Below are 19298 nucleotides of genomic sequence, written 5' to 3'. Positions count from 1 at the left end.
AGGGCTGGGAGTTAGTTCCTTGGAATCTGATTAAGAGAACTAAAAATTCTCTGGATAGCATTCTTCTTAATTACTTTATTTGAAAGAAAGAGTGAGAGAGAGAAAGCACGAGAGTGGGGAGGGTCAGAGGGAGAAGCAGACCCCCGCTGAGTAGGGAGCCTGATGTGGGATTTGATCCTGGGACTCCAGGATCATGACTTGAGCCAGAGGCAGACACTTAACCGACTGAGCCACCCAGGCATCCCTGGGTAGCATTGTTCTAATACCACATAGAAATAGTCTCTGGCTGCTTCTTCTAGAGATGGCACTGAATGAATTATAGATTGCTCAGGAGGGTCTAGGACTCTGTCTTAATTCTGATGACAAGAGATATAAAGTTTTGTCATTAAATAAATTGATATAATTTGAAATTAGAAGTTCCTTGGTAAATTTCCTGAGCCCTCCTCCCTCAGGGGCTATACTTCTGCACTTGACTGCAGTTAACCACCCAACTGATTTTGCTCATCTCAGAAGTCCTAGGTTTTAGAGACCGACTCAGTAACGCTGTGCTGTGATAGGTTCTCTACTCTCAGAACAATGTTACCACAAAAATCTCTCTCCTTACTATTTTAAGTAAAATCTCCTTGAAAAAAGAAAGGACAGACATAAATCTCGCAGAAATGAGCCAAGAAGTTATGCTCCAAAGGGACTCATGCAGATATATCTGCTTGTGCCAGTCCTAAACATTCTTCCTGACCCAGGTGGTTTTAAAAAAGTCCCCATCATGGATTTGCTTTGCTGGAACCAAAAGTCCTACTTACGTAGAAGCTCTAACAGAAGTTGATTAATTGTGGTGATGACATTCGAAAGGCTATCCTGTAATAGGGAAAAAAGTCTTAGGATTGTAAGTCAGCAACTACAAATTGTTGCCGGAATCATCATCTCAAAAAATGACATATAATTTCACATTTGTCCCTGACATTTACTGTGAGCTTCTCAAAAATATTTCCTCTCAGCTGGTTGTTTCAGTTTGTTAGACTAAAAAAGATTTAGTCTAATGAGGCAGAATATCATAAATATTTGGGTGCTGACTCTTTCAGATGTTATATAAAATATGACATGAAATACATAAATCTTTGACACTTAAATAGTAAGAGGATAAAGCCTTCCTCAAGTCTAAATTGAAGGAGTTTAAAGTTCAATTAAGAAAGAGCTATTTTTTTGGGCAGAGAACCTGAAGAGAAATCTTCCCAAAGAAGGCATACAGATGGTCAACAGGCACATGAAAAAAATGCTCACCGTCACTCACCATCAGGGAAATACAAATCAAAACCACAATGAGATCTCACCTCACACCTGTCAGAACTGCTAGAATCAAAAAGACAAGAAACAACAAGAGTTGGTGAGGATGTGGAGAAAAGGGAACCCTCGTGCACTATTGGTGGGAATGTAAATTGGTGCAGCCACCGTGGAAAACAGTGTGGAGGTTTCTCAAAAAATTAAAAGTCAAAATATCATATGATCTAGTAACCCCACTACTGGGTATTTACCCGAAGAAAACAAAAACACTAATATAAAAAGACACAAGCACCCTTATGTTCACTGTAGCATTATTTACAATAGCCAAGATATAGAGGCAGCCCATGTCACCGCTGACAGATGAACGGATAAAGAAGATGTGGTGTGTATACAATGGGATATTACTCAGCCGTAAAAAAAGAATGAAATCTTGTCACTTGTGACAACAGAGATGGACCTAGAGGATATAATGCTGAGTGAAATAAGTCAGTCAGAAAAAGAAAAATACTGTATGATTTCAGTCATATGTGGAATCTAAAAAAACAAATGAATAAACACAAAGTAGAATCAGACCTATAGATACAGAAAACAAACTGGTGGTTGGAGGGGGAGGATGGGCAAAATGAGTGGAGTGGGAGATAAAGGCTTCCAGGCATAGAATGAAGAAGTCATAGGAATAAAAGGTGCAGCATAGGGAATACAGTCAATGGCATTGTGTGGTTTTTTTTTTTTTAAGATTTTATTTATTTGACAGAGAAAGAGAGAGAGCGAGCAAGCACGAGCAGGGGGGGCGAGAGAGGGAGAAGCAGGCTCCCCACCGAGAAGGGAGCCCGACATCAGGCTCGATCCCAGGACCCTGGGATCATGACCTGAGCCAAAGGCAGACGCTTAACCGACTGAGCCCCCCAGGCGCCCCCAGGCAATGGTATTGTAACAGTGCTGGATGGTGACAGATGGTAGCTACACTTCCAGTGAGCACAGCATAACATGTAGACTGGTTGAATCACTGTTGTACACCTAAAGTGAATGTGATGCTATGCGTCAGCTATACTTTAAAAAAATGGAAAAGCTGTATTTTTTTAGATTTTTATTTATTTGTCGGAGGGAGAGGGAGAGAGACAGAGAACAAGCAGGAGGAGGGGCAGGCAGAGGGAGAACCAGGCTCCCCACTGAGCAGGGAGCCCACTGTGAGACTAGATCAGAGGACCCCAGGATCATGACCTGAGCCAAAGGCAGACACTTAACTGACTGAGCCACACATGCATCCCTGAAAGAGCTTTGATTCAGATATCATGTTACTGATACTTAAATCAGAAGTATTAGAAAGTGTCAATAAAACTTTAAGCTAAAATTTGCTTAAAGGGAAACTGACAAGAAAGAGATGTATTTTTCCTGTTCTAATAGGGCCCAAAGCATGGGGACAGGACGCTGCCTAGGGAGCTTGGATGTTCCAGGTTACTTGAAAGACACATTTCCTAGAGAAGGAAACAGTCTCATTTACTTTAGCTTATGAAATATACTTTAAAAGCCTTCCATTTTGTTATCTCTAATCTCATGCTGGCCCAAAATCTTGATAATGGCTTTCTAGATGTATTTTATGTATGTATGTATGTATGCATTTATTTAAAGATTTTATTTATTTATTTGAAAAAGAGAGAGAGAGAATGAGTAGGGGGAGTGGCAGAGGGAGGAGAAGCAGACTCCCCGTTGAGCAGGGAGCCTGTGACAGGGCTGGATCCCAGGACCCTGAGATCATGACTGGAGCCGAAGTCAGACGCTTCACCAACTGAGCCACCCAGGCACCCCTAGATATACCTATTTTTAGATAAAGGATCTAAGGATAGGGGAGAGAGACTATAATGAGTTGCCTTTATGGATTATGAAACTGTCTCCCAGGAGTTGTAGTCTGAAAAGCATTTCCCAGGATGCAACCTTCCCAGAGTGGGCTGACAATGTTGAGTCTGTGCCTGCACGGTTCAATGAGTACTCCCCTAAGGAAGATCAACTAAAAGGCAGCACTGATCTGAGAGACAGTAACACTCACTGGCTAGTGCATAGCATGACACAGAGACTGCATGATATTCTTTCTGTGGTTTATGCACTCTCCTAACTTTTTTTAGTCAGATCTGAAATGGATACGTAAGAAAAACCAGGGAGGTTGCAGCTGGCAAGTGAGGTGATCCCATTAAATGCAAAAGAGATGTTAAAAATGAGAAAGAAAAGAGAAAAAAAGCTGAACATAGTTCAACTTTCTAGTCTTTGGTGGTCCCAAAATGCTTTGTCTTTGTCGACAGTCTCATGTGAGATGGGTGGCCCTCATCCTTGGCTTCATATCAGAAACACTGGGGAGGCTTTTAAAAATTCCCATACCCAAGGGTTAAGCGTCTGCCTCTGGCTCAGGTCACGATCTCGGGGTCCTGGGATTGAGCCCTGCACTGGGCTCCACACTTACTGGAGAGTCTGCTTCTCCCTCTCCCATTGCCCCTCCCCCTGCTTGTGCTCCTTCTCTTTCTCAAAATAAATAAATAAAATCTTTAAAAAATCCCCATGCCCAGACTACATCCAAGACTAATCACATCAGACTCTGGGCATGGGATCTAGGCCTAGAGGATCAATAAGCTCTAATGACACTCCCATCCCCCAGTGATTTCAATATGCAGCCAAGGTTGAGAAATACTGGGCTAAACTGTGGATTGGTTTAAATTTACTGATCTCAGACATCGCTCTACCTGTAATTTCCCCCCTCTCACATCACTGTCTTAACCCCAGTGTTCACATCAAGAGAGCTGAGCTGTCCTCAAGACTCAGCCTGTGATAAATGGAAGGACACCTTCTGGGTTAGTGAGTGAATCTGTTATACCAGGACTCAGCAAACTATGGCCCATGGATTGAATTGGGACCACCACCTGTTTTTGTATAGCTTGTGAGCCAAGCATGGTTTTTATGTTTTTAGGTAAAACAAAAACAAAAACAAAAACCCACAACTTTGTAACATGAAAATGACATGAAGTTCAAATTTCAGTACCCACAAAGTTTTATTGTAATGCTGGCAAGCCCAACCATTTATGTACAGTCTACAGCTGCTTTCATGCTCCAACAGCAGAGTTGGGTAGTTGGGAAAGAGACTATACGGCCCACAAAGGCGAACGTATTAACTATCTATATATCTACAGAAAGTTTCTTGACTCCTGTGAGTGTTGCCCATGCACACAGGCACACAACATACAGATACGGAATCTCCATTTAAAAACCGAACTCTTTGGAGAGGTCAACACATCCTCAAAGAATGAATTTTAGGTATTGGGTACATGCATATATACATACATATGCGCATATGTATGTGTGTTTTATTCTTAAGCACAAAAGCTTTGGAATACAGAATTAGGGAAGCAGAGAAATGAGGAAAAAGCAAAAATCCATTTGGAAGCTTCTCTAGCTGCCATTTCTTCTGAAGTCACTGTCTTTCTGTGGCTTAATTACACATATTTTCCTTCCTTTTCCTTTTTGGAGAAAGGACAAAGATACTGCAACAGGTGGTCAATGACATTTTGTTCAATGAATCTGAGTGTTAGTTATATAAAGAGCCATAAGAACTTTATAATTTCATTTACTAAAACAAAGGGTGGTTTGTTCGGTGGCTTGAAAATGTTTAGTGTTTCCTTAAAGGACCTGTTTTCTTTAGGAAGACTCTCTCTATAGTAGAGGAGATGGACACCAGGAGGGGAGGACCATGAGTGGGTATGAAGGAAACAGAACAGGTAAAATTCCCAGTCTGATAATATTTTGGTCTTTTACCATCACAGTAGAATCCTGATCCCATGTCTTCTTTCTAAATAATGGATGGAAGCCAGTTGGAAGAGAGAGGCCAGCAGCCATGAAAAACTTTGGGTGAAATCAAAGTCAAGAGCAAGAAGAAAGCCAATTGCCTTCCTCCGTGGACACTAGGGAATGCAAGTGTTTAGCAGAACTTAGCTTTCAGTAACTGAATGGAACAGGTACGTACTTTGCTAAACTCTTGTTCTACCTTAAGAGAAGGGTCATCAAGGTTATCCAAAGCCATCCACATCTTGGTCCAACTTAGCTCTTCATTTCATCTCGTGTATACCACACTTCGATATTTATACTCTAAAAACCCTGAACTATTTATTTTCCAGGACATGCAACATCGCTTTATGCCTCTTTTCTTTTGTACTTTCTACTTCCTCTATTTCATTCTTAACTTTGTTCACCTGGCCAAGTCCTCCTCATCCCTTAAAACTGCTTAAAGGTCATCTCCATGAAGCTTCCCTGAATCCTCTGAAAGGATAAATGCCTCTCTCTGGTTTTCCCATAGCACACACCACATCTTTTTAACATGATACAATATTGTCTTAAAATCATTTGGTTGTCTTAAAATTATCTTCCCTGACAAAGTTTGGGAAGTCCATGAAGGGGTAGAGTAGTATCATTGTCTAAACATTTTCACACTTAATTACCATTTGGAATAGAGTACTAGGTCAATATGTGGACAGAACTGTGGGTTGGATTTATCTGTATAAATAAAATTCATAGGTGAGTGAGTCCTATACCTCTACTCCTCAGGGAAGAAGAAAGACCATTATTGTATCTTAGCTACCCTGAGAAAGTACATATCACACAAGATCCCTAAGTGAAAAAAAAATTATTATACTGGAGGAGGGAAATGTGTTAAATTTAGTTCATTGAAACAGAACACATCAGGGCAGGGAATCTTTGCGGAATAACTGGAGAAAAAGATAAGATAGCAAGGAGGTGACCATTAAGAATGAGGCAAGTCAAGAACCCAGCTGTAATCCAACCAAAGTATAATATCCGGAGTCTGGCTGAACTACCAAGTCTCTGTAACTCCTCACATTACTGTCATTATAAAAAGGAAAGTTACATGTATATAAAGTAAACAGAAATCAGGGGTGGAGCAACCAGTGGTCTGACAAACTGCACCTTTGGAAGAGAGACAAGAGCGGTTTGGGAGGGATGCGGCAGCAAACGGCAGAGACCCCACCCCTTTCCCCTCGGCCCTCACCTCTACCCGCAGAGTCCTGTTGACTGGGAAAAACCACAACTCTATGCCCGAAGACTTTTTTGGATCACAAGAGCATGGAGTGCCTGTGCGCAGAACAAGTCACAAGTGCCAGAGAGTTAGTGCCCTAGAATTAGTCCTCAACCAGTCATCAACAGGGAGCTGGTGTATACATACCTCGGATTCTCAGTCTCTTGACTGGATAATTCTGAGGTGTATTATATACTGTTTCCTATAGTTGGCCACTGAGATTGAGCTCTGGTTGCCCGTAGCGGTAACCGGCTTCATGACACCCTCTTTTTGGCTTCTGTTCCTTCCCTGGATCACTTCCCCACTCCCCCTTGGTTTCCAAGATCACATCCTAAACCAATTACTTACTCTTGAATCCTTATTTCAGGGTCTGTTCTGGGGGAGCCCAAATCAAAGTAGTGTGTATGGTGGGCAAAAGATGAGTAAAAAGGGATGATTGTGAGGTATAAATAGAAGTTTCTAGCTGAAGATGTGTTTGGCAATTCCAGACCCCATGTTGCTCCCACTGATATGTTCACAGTCTAAGTAAATAACCGTGTGAATCTGATATGCTTGCCGTATTCTCCAATGTGATGAATGCTGCTGAGAAACACAGCATCATCCTTCATCCATTTTTTACTCAACAGAGTGAATTTTAACTTCAAAGTTCCATTTTTCCTTTGTTTTTTAGGGGACATCGTTGATGTCCTACCCAGATCAGCTCAGATCACTTGTACCAGCTGTGTGTGCCCACGTCCAGCTTCTGAGTGCTTTCCTACTAATGACTTGCACCTATGGCCTTCAGAGACCTTTAGCACTGCGGCCTAGATATGCTTTGGCATGTCTCCCCTACCCCCATAGTTAGAGTTGTCAAATAAAATACAAAACTCCCAGTTAAATTTGGATGTCAGATAAATAACGAATACTTCTTAGTGTAAAAATATACTAATATGAACTGAGGGTTTTAGAGGGGGAGGGAGGTGGGGGGATGGGCTAGCCCGGTGATGGGTATTAAGGAGGGCACGTATTGCATGGAACACTGGGTGTTATATGCAAACGATGAATCATGGAGCACTACCTCAAAAACTATATAGTATATAGTATTTCATGGGGGTCAACTTATTTATTTATTTATTTACTTACTTATTTTTTAAAAGATTTTATTTATTTGACAGAGAGAGAACACGAGCACCAACAGGGGGAGCAGCAGGCAGAGGGAGAGGGAGAAGCAGGCTCCCCGTGGAGCAGGGAGCCTGATGCGGGGCTGGATCCCAGGACCCAAGGACCATGACCTGAGCCAAAGGCAGACGTTTCACCAACTGAGCCACCCAGGCACCCCGGATGTCAACTTCTTTAAAAGTTGTTTATCTGAAATTCAGATTTACCTGGGTGTCCATCCTGTATTTTTATTCACTAAATCTGGAAACCCTATCCAAAGGAATCCACAGTCAACGACTAATTGGTATAGGAGTGCAATGGTCCAGCTCCTCAAAATGGAAAAACTCAGAGACACACTTTACTATCCAGAATCCCTTGCAGGATCAAGCTGAGATTTCACATTCAGGCCTCACCTGAGACAGCACATTGCTTGGGTTCTTCCCCTTCTTTATTCTGCTTCTGTTCCTCCTGTACTGGTTTCTTCTGGAATCGTTTCGTGAATAAACCACTTGCTTACGCATCCTCGTCTGAGGGTTTGTTTCTGGGTGAGCAGGACTTCAAATAGATATCTCACAAATCAGACCACGCTGATAACTCATCACGATGTAAAAGGGATTAGGAATCACTGCTCTGAAGAGCATTCTGTTGATGAACTATAGCTTACATGCATATTCTTTTTTTTTTTTTTTAAGTCTCTTCTGCCTCATCTGTCAAGTCCCTAGCAACAAGGGAAGAGCCCTTTGCCAGGCTCTTGTGGGAGGCTGCTGGGCCTTGCCTAACCCATTCATACTTTTCCCTGCTTTCCAACTACTGAAAAGAAAGTCAACCAGGCATCTGGTAAAACATCATTTCCACTCTGGTATGATAGGAGTTTTAAACAAGAATGCCTAAGGCCAGCTGCTCCAAAAAAAACGAGCAATGAACCATGAAGAAACAGGCATTGTGGAGGAGAAAGGGGAATTCATTGCTAAGCTAGGTCAGGGACTAGACCAAAGAGACTCGGCTCTTAAAATCTCTTCAGGGACATTTGCTGTTCCATATTTGAAAATGAGCTACGGGGGAGAACGCACTTTTGCTTGCAAAACCGAAGAAGAAAAGAGTCTGCCAGTTTTACTACTTGGCTTTGCAGAATTACTGCAGCTTCGAGCAAACCAAAAGGAGCTAACGTCTTTTGGTGATGAGAGTTGAGAAACGATGGGCTACTTCCTGCCCAACTTTCTAAGGAATAATTCTGGGATGATGTAACCCATCTCACTGTAGCAGTCCATTAATGAGTCATCACTTTGATAAATGCACATTCCAGGAAAAGAACATTTTGCTCTACTGATCTCCCAGTTTTTTTTCTCTTTCTTGATGGGAAAACATTGTTCTTGGCATGCTTAAATCAAAGCATCCCTGACTACTATATTCTGATCTTCTAGAAACCACTTCAGGTACTTATGATTTAAAAGATCAAGTCTACTTTCCCTCCTTTCATTTTACAACAAGAACAAGAAAATCCTGGGTCAATACACCAGTGTTTGGTGAAACATGTCCATATGACTTTATAACTTAGTGATTATTTACACCCACCAGTAGATAACACACAAGAAATAAACTGGAAGACTAATTAGTTTAAAATGGAATAACCTGTGGGTTGGGTCAGATTTTTTTTTTTAGATTTTTTTTTTTACAAGAATTCTATCTTCTTTATATAGATATTGTCCCTCTGAAATGCTAGCCTGAAGTCTTTACCAAGATGGCTCATCCATGGAGTCCCCAAGAGGCGGGGCAAAAATAGCAACATTAAACTAGTTGTTTATCACCTCTAAATAATTTGGAGCACTGTCTGAGAGTCAGGAGTTCAACAACCAAAAACAAAAATGAGACTTTTACAGAAAGAGTCTGTGGAACTTGGCATGGGGCTACCCCAAGGTCAGTCAAAGGAAGCTATTTCAAGGACCAAAGCAACTATGGTTTGAACTGTTTTTTATCATAAAGGAAATAGATCTATATTCTTGAAAATTTGAAAAATATGGAATATAGTGACGTTCTTTTGCTAGTGGATGAAAATGATTTATTTTCTACTTTCTTATTTTTTTCTATGTGGTTTTACGCAAAGTGCATGACTTGGCAGCAACGCTATAGAGAAAAAGAAGCAGGTGTGGAGAGTCACCATGGAAAAAAAAATGAATGGTCAGAAGAGGGTCCTTTCTAGGGGGATGTGGTGTTCCATATTCTAAAATGAATTACAGGGGAGAATTAAATTCTGCTTGCATAACCTGAGGAGGCTTCACTCCCTGGCTTTGCAGAATTACTGCAGGTCCAAGAAAGCAAAAGGGAGTTAACATTGGGACAAACCAGAGAAACATGAGGGTGGATCTTTTTTCTCCTCATGGCCTTTGATAATACATTCAGTGCGAAAATAAGCCTTGACTTATGCCCCAACAGGATAAACAAAATCCAGCCTGATACGAAACCACTATGCTCTTGGCTACCCTTTCTTTTAGCTTTTCTTGACAAGGTGGTAACTCTGTGCATAGGAGCCTCTCACTTGGCCCCACTGTTAACGAGTTAGATGAAGAGGAACTAGAAAGAAGTGGAATTTATGGAAATTCTCTGGAGCAATTCAAGTGATGAAATTATTAATAATTTTTAAAGCTACGGGGCACCTGGGTGGCTCAGTCATTAAGCGTCTGCCTTCGGCTAAGGGCGTGATCCTGGCGTTCTGGGATCGAGCCCCACGTCAGGCTCCTCCACTGGGAGCCTGCTTCTTCCTCTCCCACTCCCCTTGCTTGTGTTCCCTCTCTCGCTGGCTGTCTCTCTCTGTCGAATGAATAAATAAAAATCTTTAAAAAAAAATTTAAGGTCTTCTCATGTCTTTAAAAAAATAATTTTAAAGCTATAAGTAATATATATATCATTCAGATGTTTCTTTTTCAGAAGCTTAAACAGAAAGAAGATCAAGAAATCTATAAGAAGAATTTATTTTCCCCGTACACCTCCATTAGAACTGCAGCCTTAAGTCCCAAGACATCAAGTCTCATCCCTACAGGTAACACAGATGATTCTGATAGCTGTGATTCCGGAAAGGTAATTGCTCCCTATTTCAATTAAAATAAAAATACCCTCCTGTCTTCTCATATTATGTTGGGAGTTCTCCAAGAGGTAATCCTTTACAGGTACCTAGAAGCACCGTTTGAATGGAAATACATCAACCTTCTTCTCAGGCTCTACCACTGCCCAATCTGTATGTGCCTTACCTGTCCGAACCAGGGACTGACTTTAAACTCCGAAAGTTTTGGCTGTCTAAGTCCAAGCTGTAGCTCCGCCCACTTTCCATTTTTGGAGTTATGATTTCTCCTCTGGTTGCTGACCTGAACTTGGCCAGAAGAAATCTGAAATTATATAAATATGTCTATACTTAAAAGGTCACATTAGAGAAAAGGCATTTCAAAATTTCAAGAATACCATTCCTTAAAAAAAAAAACAAAGAATATCATCTTCAATATTCTCAACAGTAAATAATTCTTCAATAACGTGGCCTCGGGGCTGATTGGTTGTGGGGAGTTCCTGGTGCCTCTGCCATACACTGTCAAGGGGGAGGGGAGAGGCAGTTATCACCTGCTCCCAAGGCCACCCCACTTGCTGGTAAGCCAGGTCTCTGTCCCTGCTCGGAAAAAGACCATCAGCTTTGGAACTCCCCACTATCACCCGAGAATGGAGAAATATCGCCTGGGTTGAGTCTGTATTCAGGGATGCTAAGAATAGGGAGCCTGAACTCCCCTTGCTCAGAAAGGGGAGCTAAAGTGATCCTCTGGGACACACTGAGGTGGCCACTGATTAGACTAAGCTCCATGAGAACAGCAACTCTGCCCTGCTGGTTTCCTGCCCGTTCCCCTGAGCCTAGAGTGATGCCTGGTACACACGAGAACCCAATCAGTTCTTGCAGAGTGAATGACTAAACCCAGGTGGTGGAAACCATCTTTCTATCTTTCATGACGTTTCTCCCCATGGGAGTGAAGTCTGAACAGTGGAGTGTCTCATATAGGATGAAATCTGACTCCACTGCCATTTTACTAAATTATTTAGAACTTGAGCAAAAATAGCTTTTCAGGAACTGAGATTTGAGTCATGATCCAGGCTACTGAGTGCCCAAAACATGGGGGTTTTCAAATATACTTTAAAAAAAGAACCAAAGCTATATTCTTGTTATGACAGCATTGGGAGAAGCCAGTTCATTTATCTTACATTCGGGTTTTCTAGGGTGAAAACATGTATTCCACAGGTACGGGGACAATCTTAATAGAAGCTGCCAAGATGTCTCCGTTCCAAAGATATATAGAGTATCTTGTCAAAGTGTCAGAAGCTTCAATCTAACTGGAAAATTACATTTTTTTGGTGACAACAACACTTAATATAATATCAATCTGTGCTGCTCTGAGAACCCCCTTGTACGTGACCCCACGTCCATTCTTCTACTTAAGCTGTTTCTTTCATGTGGAATCACTCTTCCCCACCTTTTGCTATCCTGGACCCCCACCCACCTTTCAAGGTCCTCATCTAGTCACACTTACAATTTGATGTCTTTCCCAATGGCCTCTGTGACCTCCCGACCCTGATTATCTAAGCCCCTTATTTAAGATTGACTTAGTTATTCATCACCTTATGATCTCTCTTGTAGTGAATTAACACTTCCCTCTTCATTTAGAAAGGCTTTCAGGTAGCTCAGATTGTCATCTTACACTTTCCCAAACTTCTTCTATATGTATTAATTTTCTAGGCGTGAACCTTTGCTACCCAACTAGCTGTTACAGTCCTTGAAGACAGATCCATCAGATCTCAGTTCTGCGTTCCCACAGGGTGCAGTCCAGAGCTGTGATCGTTTTTAATTCAGAGTGTATACAATTCACTGTGCTGGTGGGTTACTTCTTGTCTCCCAGCTCCAAGTTCATCGTTCTGTGACCTACGCGGTGAAGCCTGGGCTATGGGTTTGCAAATTACAGCTCCTACAAGCATTCATGAGCCAGGCACCACGCCGGAGACTGTAGCGCGAAAAGAAAGAAAGCAAAAAGCCACAGGTCCAGCACTAAGGGAGCTCAAAGTTCAGCGTGTGCTGGGGCTGGGGAGTTGGGGCGTGGCGTCAGACTACAATGTAACACGTGATACACAGGCACAAGGCCTTGAGGGGGCTCCGAAGGGCGACAAGCGGACTCAACCTGGGAAGAAGGACCGATACGTGGGATATATGGTCACTCCAAGGTCTCTCTCACATTCATCTCTGCTCATTAATGAAGACATGGTTCGTCATGAGTGTCTGAGTTACAGGCCATTTAGGTTTCTTTTGCACTCACAGTTCAAGATTCTAAGAACAAAAACCAAACAAAACCAAACCAGACTTTCTCTAGAGCCAGAGAAAGGCTTAGATACTAGCAGTGTCTCAAACTGCTTCCCGCTGAGAGAACAAAACAATGCTACTTAGAAAGAATCATGAAGTGACTTGGTGGATATGAGAATCCTCACTACCTAAGTCACAAAAGAGACCGACAGTTGCCTGAGAAACGAAGCCCTGCAAAATGCAGAGCTGGGAAGCAGAAGTTGGCCTTTTGGTCCTTTCTACCTGCCTTTTAGGGTCCTCCTATCTCCCCTGAGGAAGCCCTGATGCTCCCAGTTTCCTACTGCCCCCCTGAATCTTGCTCCCCTACGTGCTTCCCATTCTGATTCTTCGTACTTGAGACATATCTTTTCTGAATTAAGTTACTGGGGTAGCCAAAGATGATTTCTTCCTTAAGGAAGCCCACATTTTAAACAGGGGACACTATGTTTTAAGCCCAATTAATAAATCTTCCATTTGGATATTTCCTATATCAGCACTTAGGTTGGGCGAGGGAGGTGACAACTAAGCGAGTTGTCACCTCTTTATAGACAAGACTGGTCCAGACATGAAAGTTTCTACCTCAACATAATGAGAGCCTTTCAGTGCGAGACCAGATATGCCAAGTGAAAGAAAAACTTTTATAGGTTCAGGTCCAAGGGGACCTTTAATTGTCTAAGACCAAAAGTAAATAAAACTGCATTTCCTGAGGGGAATGATAGGAGAATGTTGCCTTGGTCAGGTATGTTGACCTTCTCTGGGTCACTGAAGTGATATCCAACTTGAAAAACTATGGAGTTTTTATTTCAGAGGTTTCTAGAATAAAGAGCAACTATTCCCTTGGAAAAGGTGTGTCTTACCCCTTTCTCCTGGGTCCATCATGACTGGCCTTTTGCCTGGCAGAAGGTGAAGTGTCTGCCTTTCCTGGGTCCTGGTGGGGTTGCTCTTGACTTTGTATTTCTTCAGTTCCTCATTAAAAACAATCAGAAGACAAATTTCCATACAAAATTGCCAGAAATGAGAGCAATTTTCTCTTCTCCATTCTCTTTCCTACGTTAGCATGGGACAAAGAAGTCTACAATAATCGGCGATGACATTCCCATCCCGTCACACAGTTATTTCTAATCTGCTGACTGTCCCGGAGTTAAATGAAGACGAAGATCAGGACTCATCTGTGGGAGGTTTGCTGAGATAAGCTTTCTAGGGATGACTGCGATGGAGGGGGGATACATCATCCCGCTACAGATATTTTTAGGGCAGAGGAGCCTGGGTTCATGAGAACTCGAAATCCCTAGAGACGGGATTATAGAAACAATACCTGATTTCTGGGCGCATAAACCAGATTCCCTGTGAGGGGGAGCAGCTGTGTCTATACCTCATGACTTGAGGGAGTCTACATTCCGAAAGGTTCTGAGGTTCGAGTGGGGAAAGCAGCCAGAGCTAATTGCTTCATTCTAACTCTCCTCCATTCTACCCCCCTGTGGCATCAGACCTGGTCTCACCCACGGGGGAAAGCCCTTCCTTGCTAGGGCCACAACCAGAAGTGACACTGGAATCATCCCAAACCTTCCAGCTCTACCTGCCGGACTTAACATCACGGGCATTTGTCCCTGGCTATGAAAGATGAGAGGCCCTAGCAACAGGCCAGAAGATGCCTCCCCGCACGTGAGCAATAGTCCCCTAAACACAAGTTTCACTTGATAGTTAACCAATTAAACTGTCGGTTGAATGCACAGAACAGCAGTCTCAAGGTGGGGTGTGATTTGCATTGGGTGACGGTATAATTCTTCATTGAGTAACAGGGCCCTGAGCATTTCAGGCCATTTAGCATTCTGGCTCCTGCCCATTAAATGCTGTTCGTTCCACCCCAGACATTGCAACAACCAGAAACACCCCCTTGCATTTCTAAATGCTCCCCTGGCTTGAGGGAGGAGGGCATGGTACACGCTCTCATCGTTTGGTTGAGAACCACTGGATTAGTAAAAGGAACATTTAAAAGCAATTTTATTGAAATGCAACTTGTTGAAAAATCAAGGATTGCTTTGACAATGTGAATCATTTAATTCATCTGTTTTATGTTACTTTCTTAAATGTCTAGTAAAATCCTGGAAGTGCATTCAGGGAAAGAACTATCTGTGATGAAGATAAATGCCTCCTTTGAAAATCTCAGTGTGTTAGATAGATGGAAAATCACTGTGGATTTTATTTTCTACTGACTTCCTCTTCCCTTGTATGAATTGCAGATTTAGATTTCATGCTACTGAGTTTTGAAATGATCTAAGGGATTCAGGGAAATTCAACTACATTCATTTGCAACATATGTAGGGAAATTACAGAGCCCACCAAAATGAAGAGTAAGACAGTTTTGAAACCAAATAATTGCTTTAATTACCTGGACTTCTTCTCAAGATGGACTGTCGGACTACATCGGTGCCCAGAACATTGACTTGCTTGAAACGCTTTGCCTTTTCTTCAAAAAACCATTCACCAGTTACGATCCTTAGCTGTCTGCTCAAGGGAAAAGGGGGAGAGCATTGAAATTCAGTTATTTAGCCAAATAATTAACTCTCGAAAATCCCTAATTGAGTGGAAAAATAGCCAGTCATTTATAGAGTCTATCTCAATGTCTCCAGTATTTTATGGTGATTATAATGGCTACTATTACTTGAATATATACTATATACCAGTTACTTGCTAATTGCTCTTCATATATTTTTATCCACATAACAAACCTGTGTAAACATTATCCTCATTTTATAGATGAGGAAATTGACACATAGAGCAATAAAATGACATGTCTCCTATCACATAGCTGGTAAGTAATAGTGCCGGGATCCTATCCCAAGCAGTCTGGCCTAGGGCTCAAGTTCTTAACCACTGCATTGGTGGGAAAATACTCTTCAGTGGAAATAGGGGGGAATGAATGAAGGTTTTGAATTACAAAGTGGCTAAAATTAGACTCTGTTTTAGAATGATACCTTGATGTAATATGATGACTGGCTTAGAGTAAAGAGCAAACGGAATAAAGAGACAGGTTTGGCCATGGCAATAGTCTAGAAGAGAGATGATAAGACCCATGCTGGGGAAATGAGGAAATAAATTAAAAAGAGGGGAAGTAGAGATAAATTAAAAATATAGAAAGTAGAAGGGCCTGCCTGGATTTCGTAATCAACCAAATGTTGAAGGTGCAAAAGAAGGATCTTTGTTTTTTGGGGTTTTTTTAAATGTTTTTTTATTATATTATGTTAGTCACCATACAGTACATCCCTGGTTTTTGATGTAAAGTTCGATGATTCATTAGTTGCGTATAACACCCAGTGCACCATGCAATACGTGCCTTCCTTAATACCCATCACCGGCCTATCCCAATCCCCCACCCCCCTCTCCTCTTAAGCCCTCAGTCTGTTTCTCAAAGTCCTTAGTCTCTCATGCTTCATTCCCCCTTCTGATTACCCCCCCTTTCTTTATCCCTTTCTTCCCCTACCGATCTTCCTAGTTCTTATGTTCCATAGATGAGAGAAATCATCTTTGAACAACCATGCCCATTTTTAAAGGCCCTGCCTGCAATGACTACACAAACCCTTTATCTCAGTTGCACAGGTCTATTTACCATTCTCTGAACATGGCTTATCGAAGTGTTGGTACAGTAGCGTTCAAATACCCCTGTCTGAACACTTCTACAGAGGACTGTAATGGAAAAGAGGTTGAAAGTTAGGATTGGGTCATATAATGGAAATATTTGAATGTCATGTTAAGGAGTTAGAGTGAACTCTCAGTTTTTCTAAAGCTATGGCTGGATGATATAATCTCTGGAAATTATATGGACAAAGGAGAAACCAGAGGCAGGACAATTAGGAAATTACTGCAATAGGTAGAATAGGAAATGATGAAGATGTATATCAGGGATGGGGGCAATGGGTGAAAAGAAGGATAGAGATTCTTGGGCCACTGAAAACCAGCCAGATTGGTGACAAGTCAGATGTGGTGGCTGAAGAAAAGCAGCTGAGAATCAACTAGAGATTTCTAGCCCTAGGAATCATACACATGTGATTCAGTAACTAAGTGTTCTTAGAAATTAATAACTGGATCCTAAATTTTAAAAAAACCCAGAAAAATATGTCAATATGTTCCCCACCAGCAATTACTCTGAAATGCTACTTATAAATAGAAAAGACAACTCCAAATGGATGAAAGACCTCAATGTGAGACAGGAATCCATCAAAATTCTAGAAGAGAACATAGGCAACAACTTCTATGACATCGGCCAGAGCAACCTTTTTCACGACACATCTCCAAAGGCAAGAGAAATAAAAGATAAAATGAACTTATGGGACTTTATCAGGATAAAGAGCTTCTGCACAGCCAAGGAAACAGTCAAAAAAACTAAGAGACAGCCCACGGAATGGGAGAATATATTTGCAAAGGACACCACAGATAAAGGACTGGTATCCAAGATCTACAAAGAACTTCTCAAACTCAATACACGAGAAACAAATAAACAAATCATAAAATGGGCAGAAGATATGAACAGACACTTTTCCAATGAAGACATACAAATGGCTAACAGACACATGAAAAAATGTTCAAAATCATTAGCCATCAGGGAAATTCAAATCAAAACCACACTGAGATACCACCTTACGCCAGTTAGAATGGCAAAGATAGACAAGGCAAGAAACAACAATTGTTGGAGAGGATGTGGAGAAAGGGGATCCCTCCTACATTGTTGGTGGGAATGCAAGTTGGTACAGCCACTCTGGAAAACAGTGTGGAGGTCCCTTAAAAAGTTAAAAATTGAACTACCCTATGACCCAGCCATTGCACTACTGGGTGTTTACCCCAAAGATACAGACGTAGTAAAGAGAAGGGCCATATGCACCCCAATGTTCATAGCTGCATTGTCCACAATAGCCAAATCATGGAAGGAGCCGAGATGCCCTTCAACAGATGACTGGATTAAGAAGCTGTGGTCCATATATACAATGGAATATTACTCAGCTATCAGNAAAAAAAAAAATAAAAATAAATAGAAAAGACAAAATTAAATTATTTTTAAATAATTTTTTAAATTATATTGTGTTAGTCACCATACAGTACATCCCTGGTTTCTGATGTAAAGTTCGATGATTCATTAGTTGCGTATAACACCCAGTGCATCATGCAATACGTGCCCTCGTTACCACCCATCAAATTAAATTATATATGAAACACAGTTCCACTAGTGGGGATAAAAAGGGAAAATGTTACCCTTGGAGCAAATTATTCACTGAGAGGAAAGACTATAGCATGTATCTCTCAGATTTACTCCCAAGTGGCTAGATCGTCTGTTGAGAAGCAAAGGCTACTGGATTAGCTACAAACTACATACAATATATTTATGGAATATATCAAATCTAAGAAAATCTAATCTACCAAAACAAAATGCTTGAATGGGTTGAATTATTTCTGGATGCATCTCAAGTACTCCACAGACTTATATAACATTATTCATGTTGGAAACAGAGGTGGTAACTGTGCTATTCTGAATTCTCAAGGTGTCTCTTCGAGGTTCCTGTCCCTCCGTTATTCAACCAAATGCTTGGTACTGCTATGACTGCACTTTGCTAATGGAATTAAAGTTATTAATCAGCTGACCTTAAAATAGGGAGATTGTCCTAGATGATCTAGGTGGACCCAAAGTGATCACAGAGCCCTTAAAATCAGGAAGAAGAGGAGGAAGTCGGATCTGTGACGCTTCAATGCTAGAGAATGGGAAGTCAGATTTCAAATGTGAGAAAGATCCGATGCACTAAGAAGGCTCTGAGATGTAGACATCAACAGGCAAGGACCAGAGAGGATTCTCGGAACTAAGGCTGGCTCTTAGCTAACAGCAGAGAAGGAAACAGGAGCCTCATTCCTACAGCCCTAAGGAATCAGATTCTGCCTACCAAAGTGAGCTTGGAAGCCAAATCTTTGCAAAGCCTTCCAATGGGAGCTCAGCCAGCCAACACCTTGATTTCAGCCTTGCGAACTTGACTAGAGAAACAGACTCAGCTAGCCCATGTTTCTGAGCTACGGAACGGGGCGATAATATATTTGCACTGTTTGAAGCTGCTAAATTTGTTATGATGGCAAGAGAAAAGGAAAATACTCCAACGTAGAAATATATTTGTTTTAATATCCAACTCAGGAAATGACGTGCACAGGTTGTGAGAAAATAAATACTGAAAATTCAGGAGACCAATAGGGCAGAGGTTGGCAAACAATGGTGTGTGGGCAAAATTCACCCCCCAACATGTTTTGTATGGGTCTGGGAGCTAGGAGTGGTTTTTACATTTTTTCGTGGTTGGGAAAAAAATCAAAAGAACACTATTTCATGACATATGAAAAGTATATGAATTCTATTTAAAATCAGCATCTGTAAGTTTTATTGGAATACAGCCATGCCCATTTATTTATGTATTATCTCTGGCTGCTTTTCTC

General features: G+C 41.5%; 1 protein-coding gene across 1 annotated transcript in view; it reads right to left on the bottom strand.

The window, feature by feature from the left end:
• SYTL5 (synaptotagmin like 5) overlaps positions 1-19298 on the bottom strand; it is a 305352-nt gene that overhangs the window by 45974 nt on the left and 240080 nt on the right. The window contains exons 6-8 of the mRNA XM_034649230.1: positions 15229-15344; positions 13697-13805; positions 10726-10860 (exon numbers count right to left, since the gene is read on the bottom strand). Coding sequence (XP_034505121.1) covers positions 10726-10860; positions 13697-13805; positions 15229-15344 — 360 coding nt within the window. The remainder of the gene's footprint in view (positions 1-10725; positions 10861-13696; positions 13806-15228; positions 15345-19298) is intronic.

The sequence above is a fragment of the Ailuropoda melanoleuca genome, chromosome X (assembly GCF_002007445.2).
Source record: "Ailuropoda melanoleuca isolate Jingjing chromosome X, ASM200744v2, whole genome shotgun sequence".
Classification (NCBI taxonomy): Eukaryota; Metazoa; Chordata; class Mammalia; order Carnivora; family Ursidae; genus Ailuropoda; species Ailuropoda melanoleuca.
This window is presented reverse-complemented; position numbering and strand designations above follow the sequence as displayed.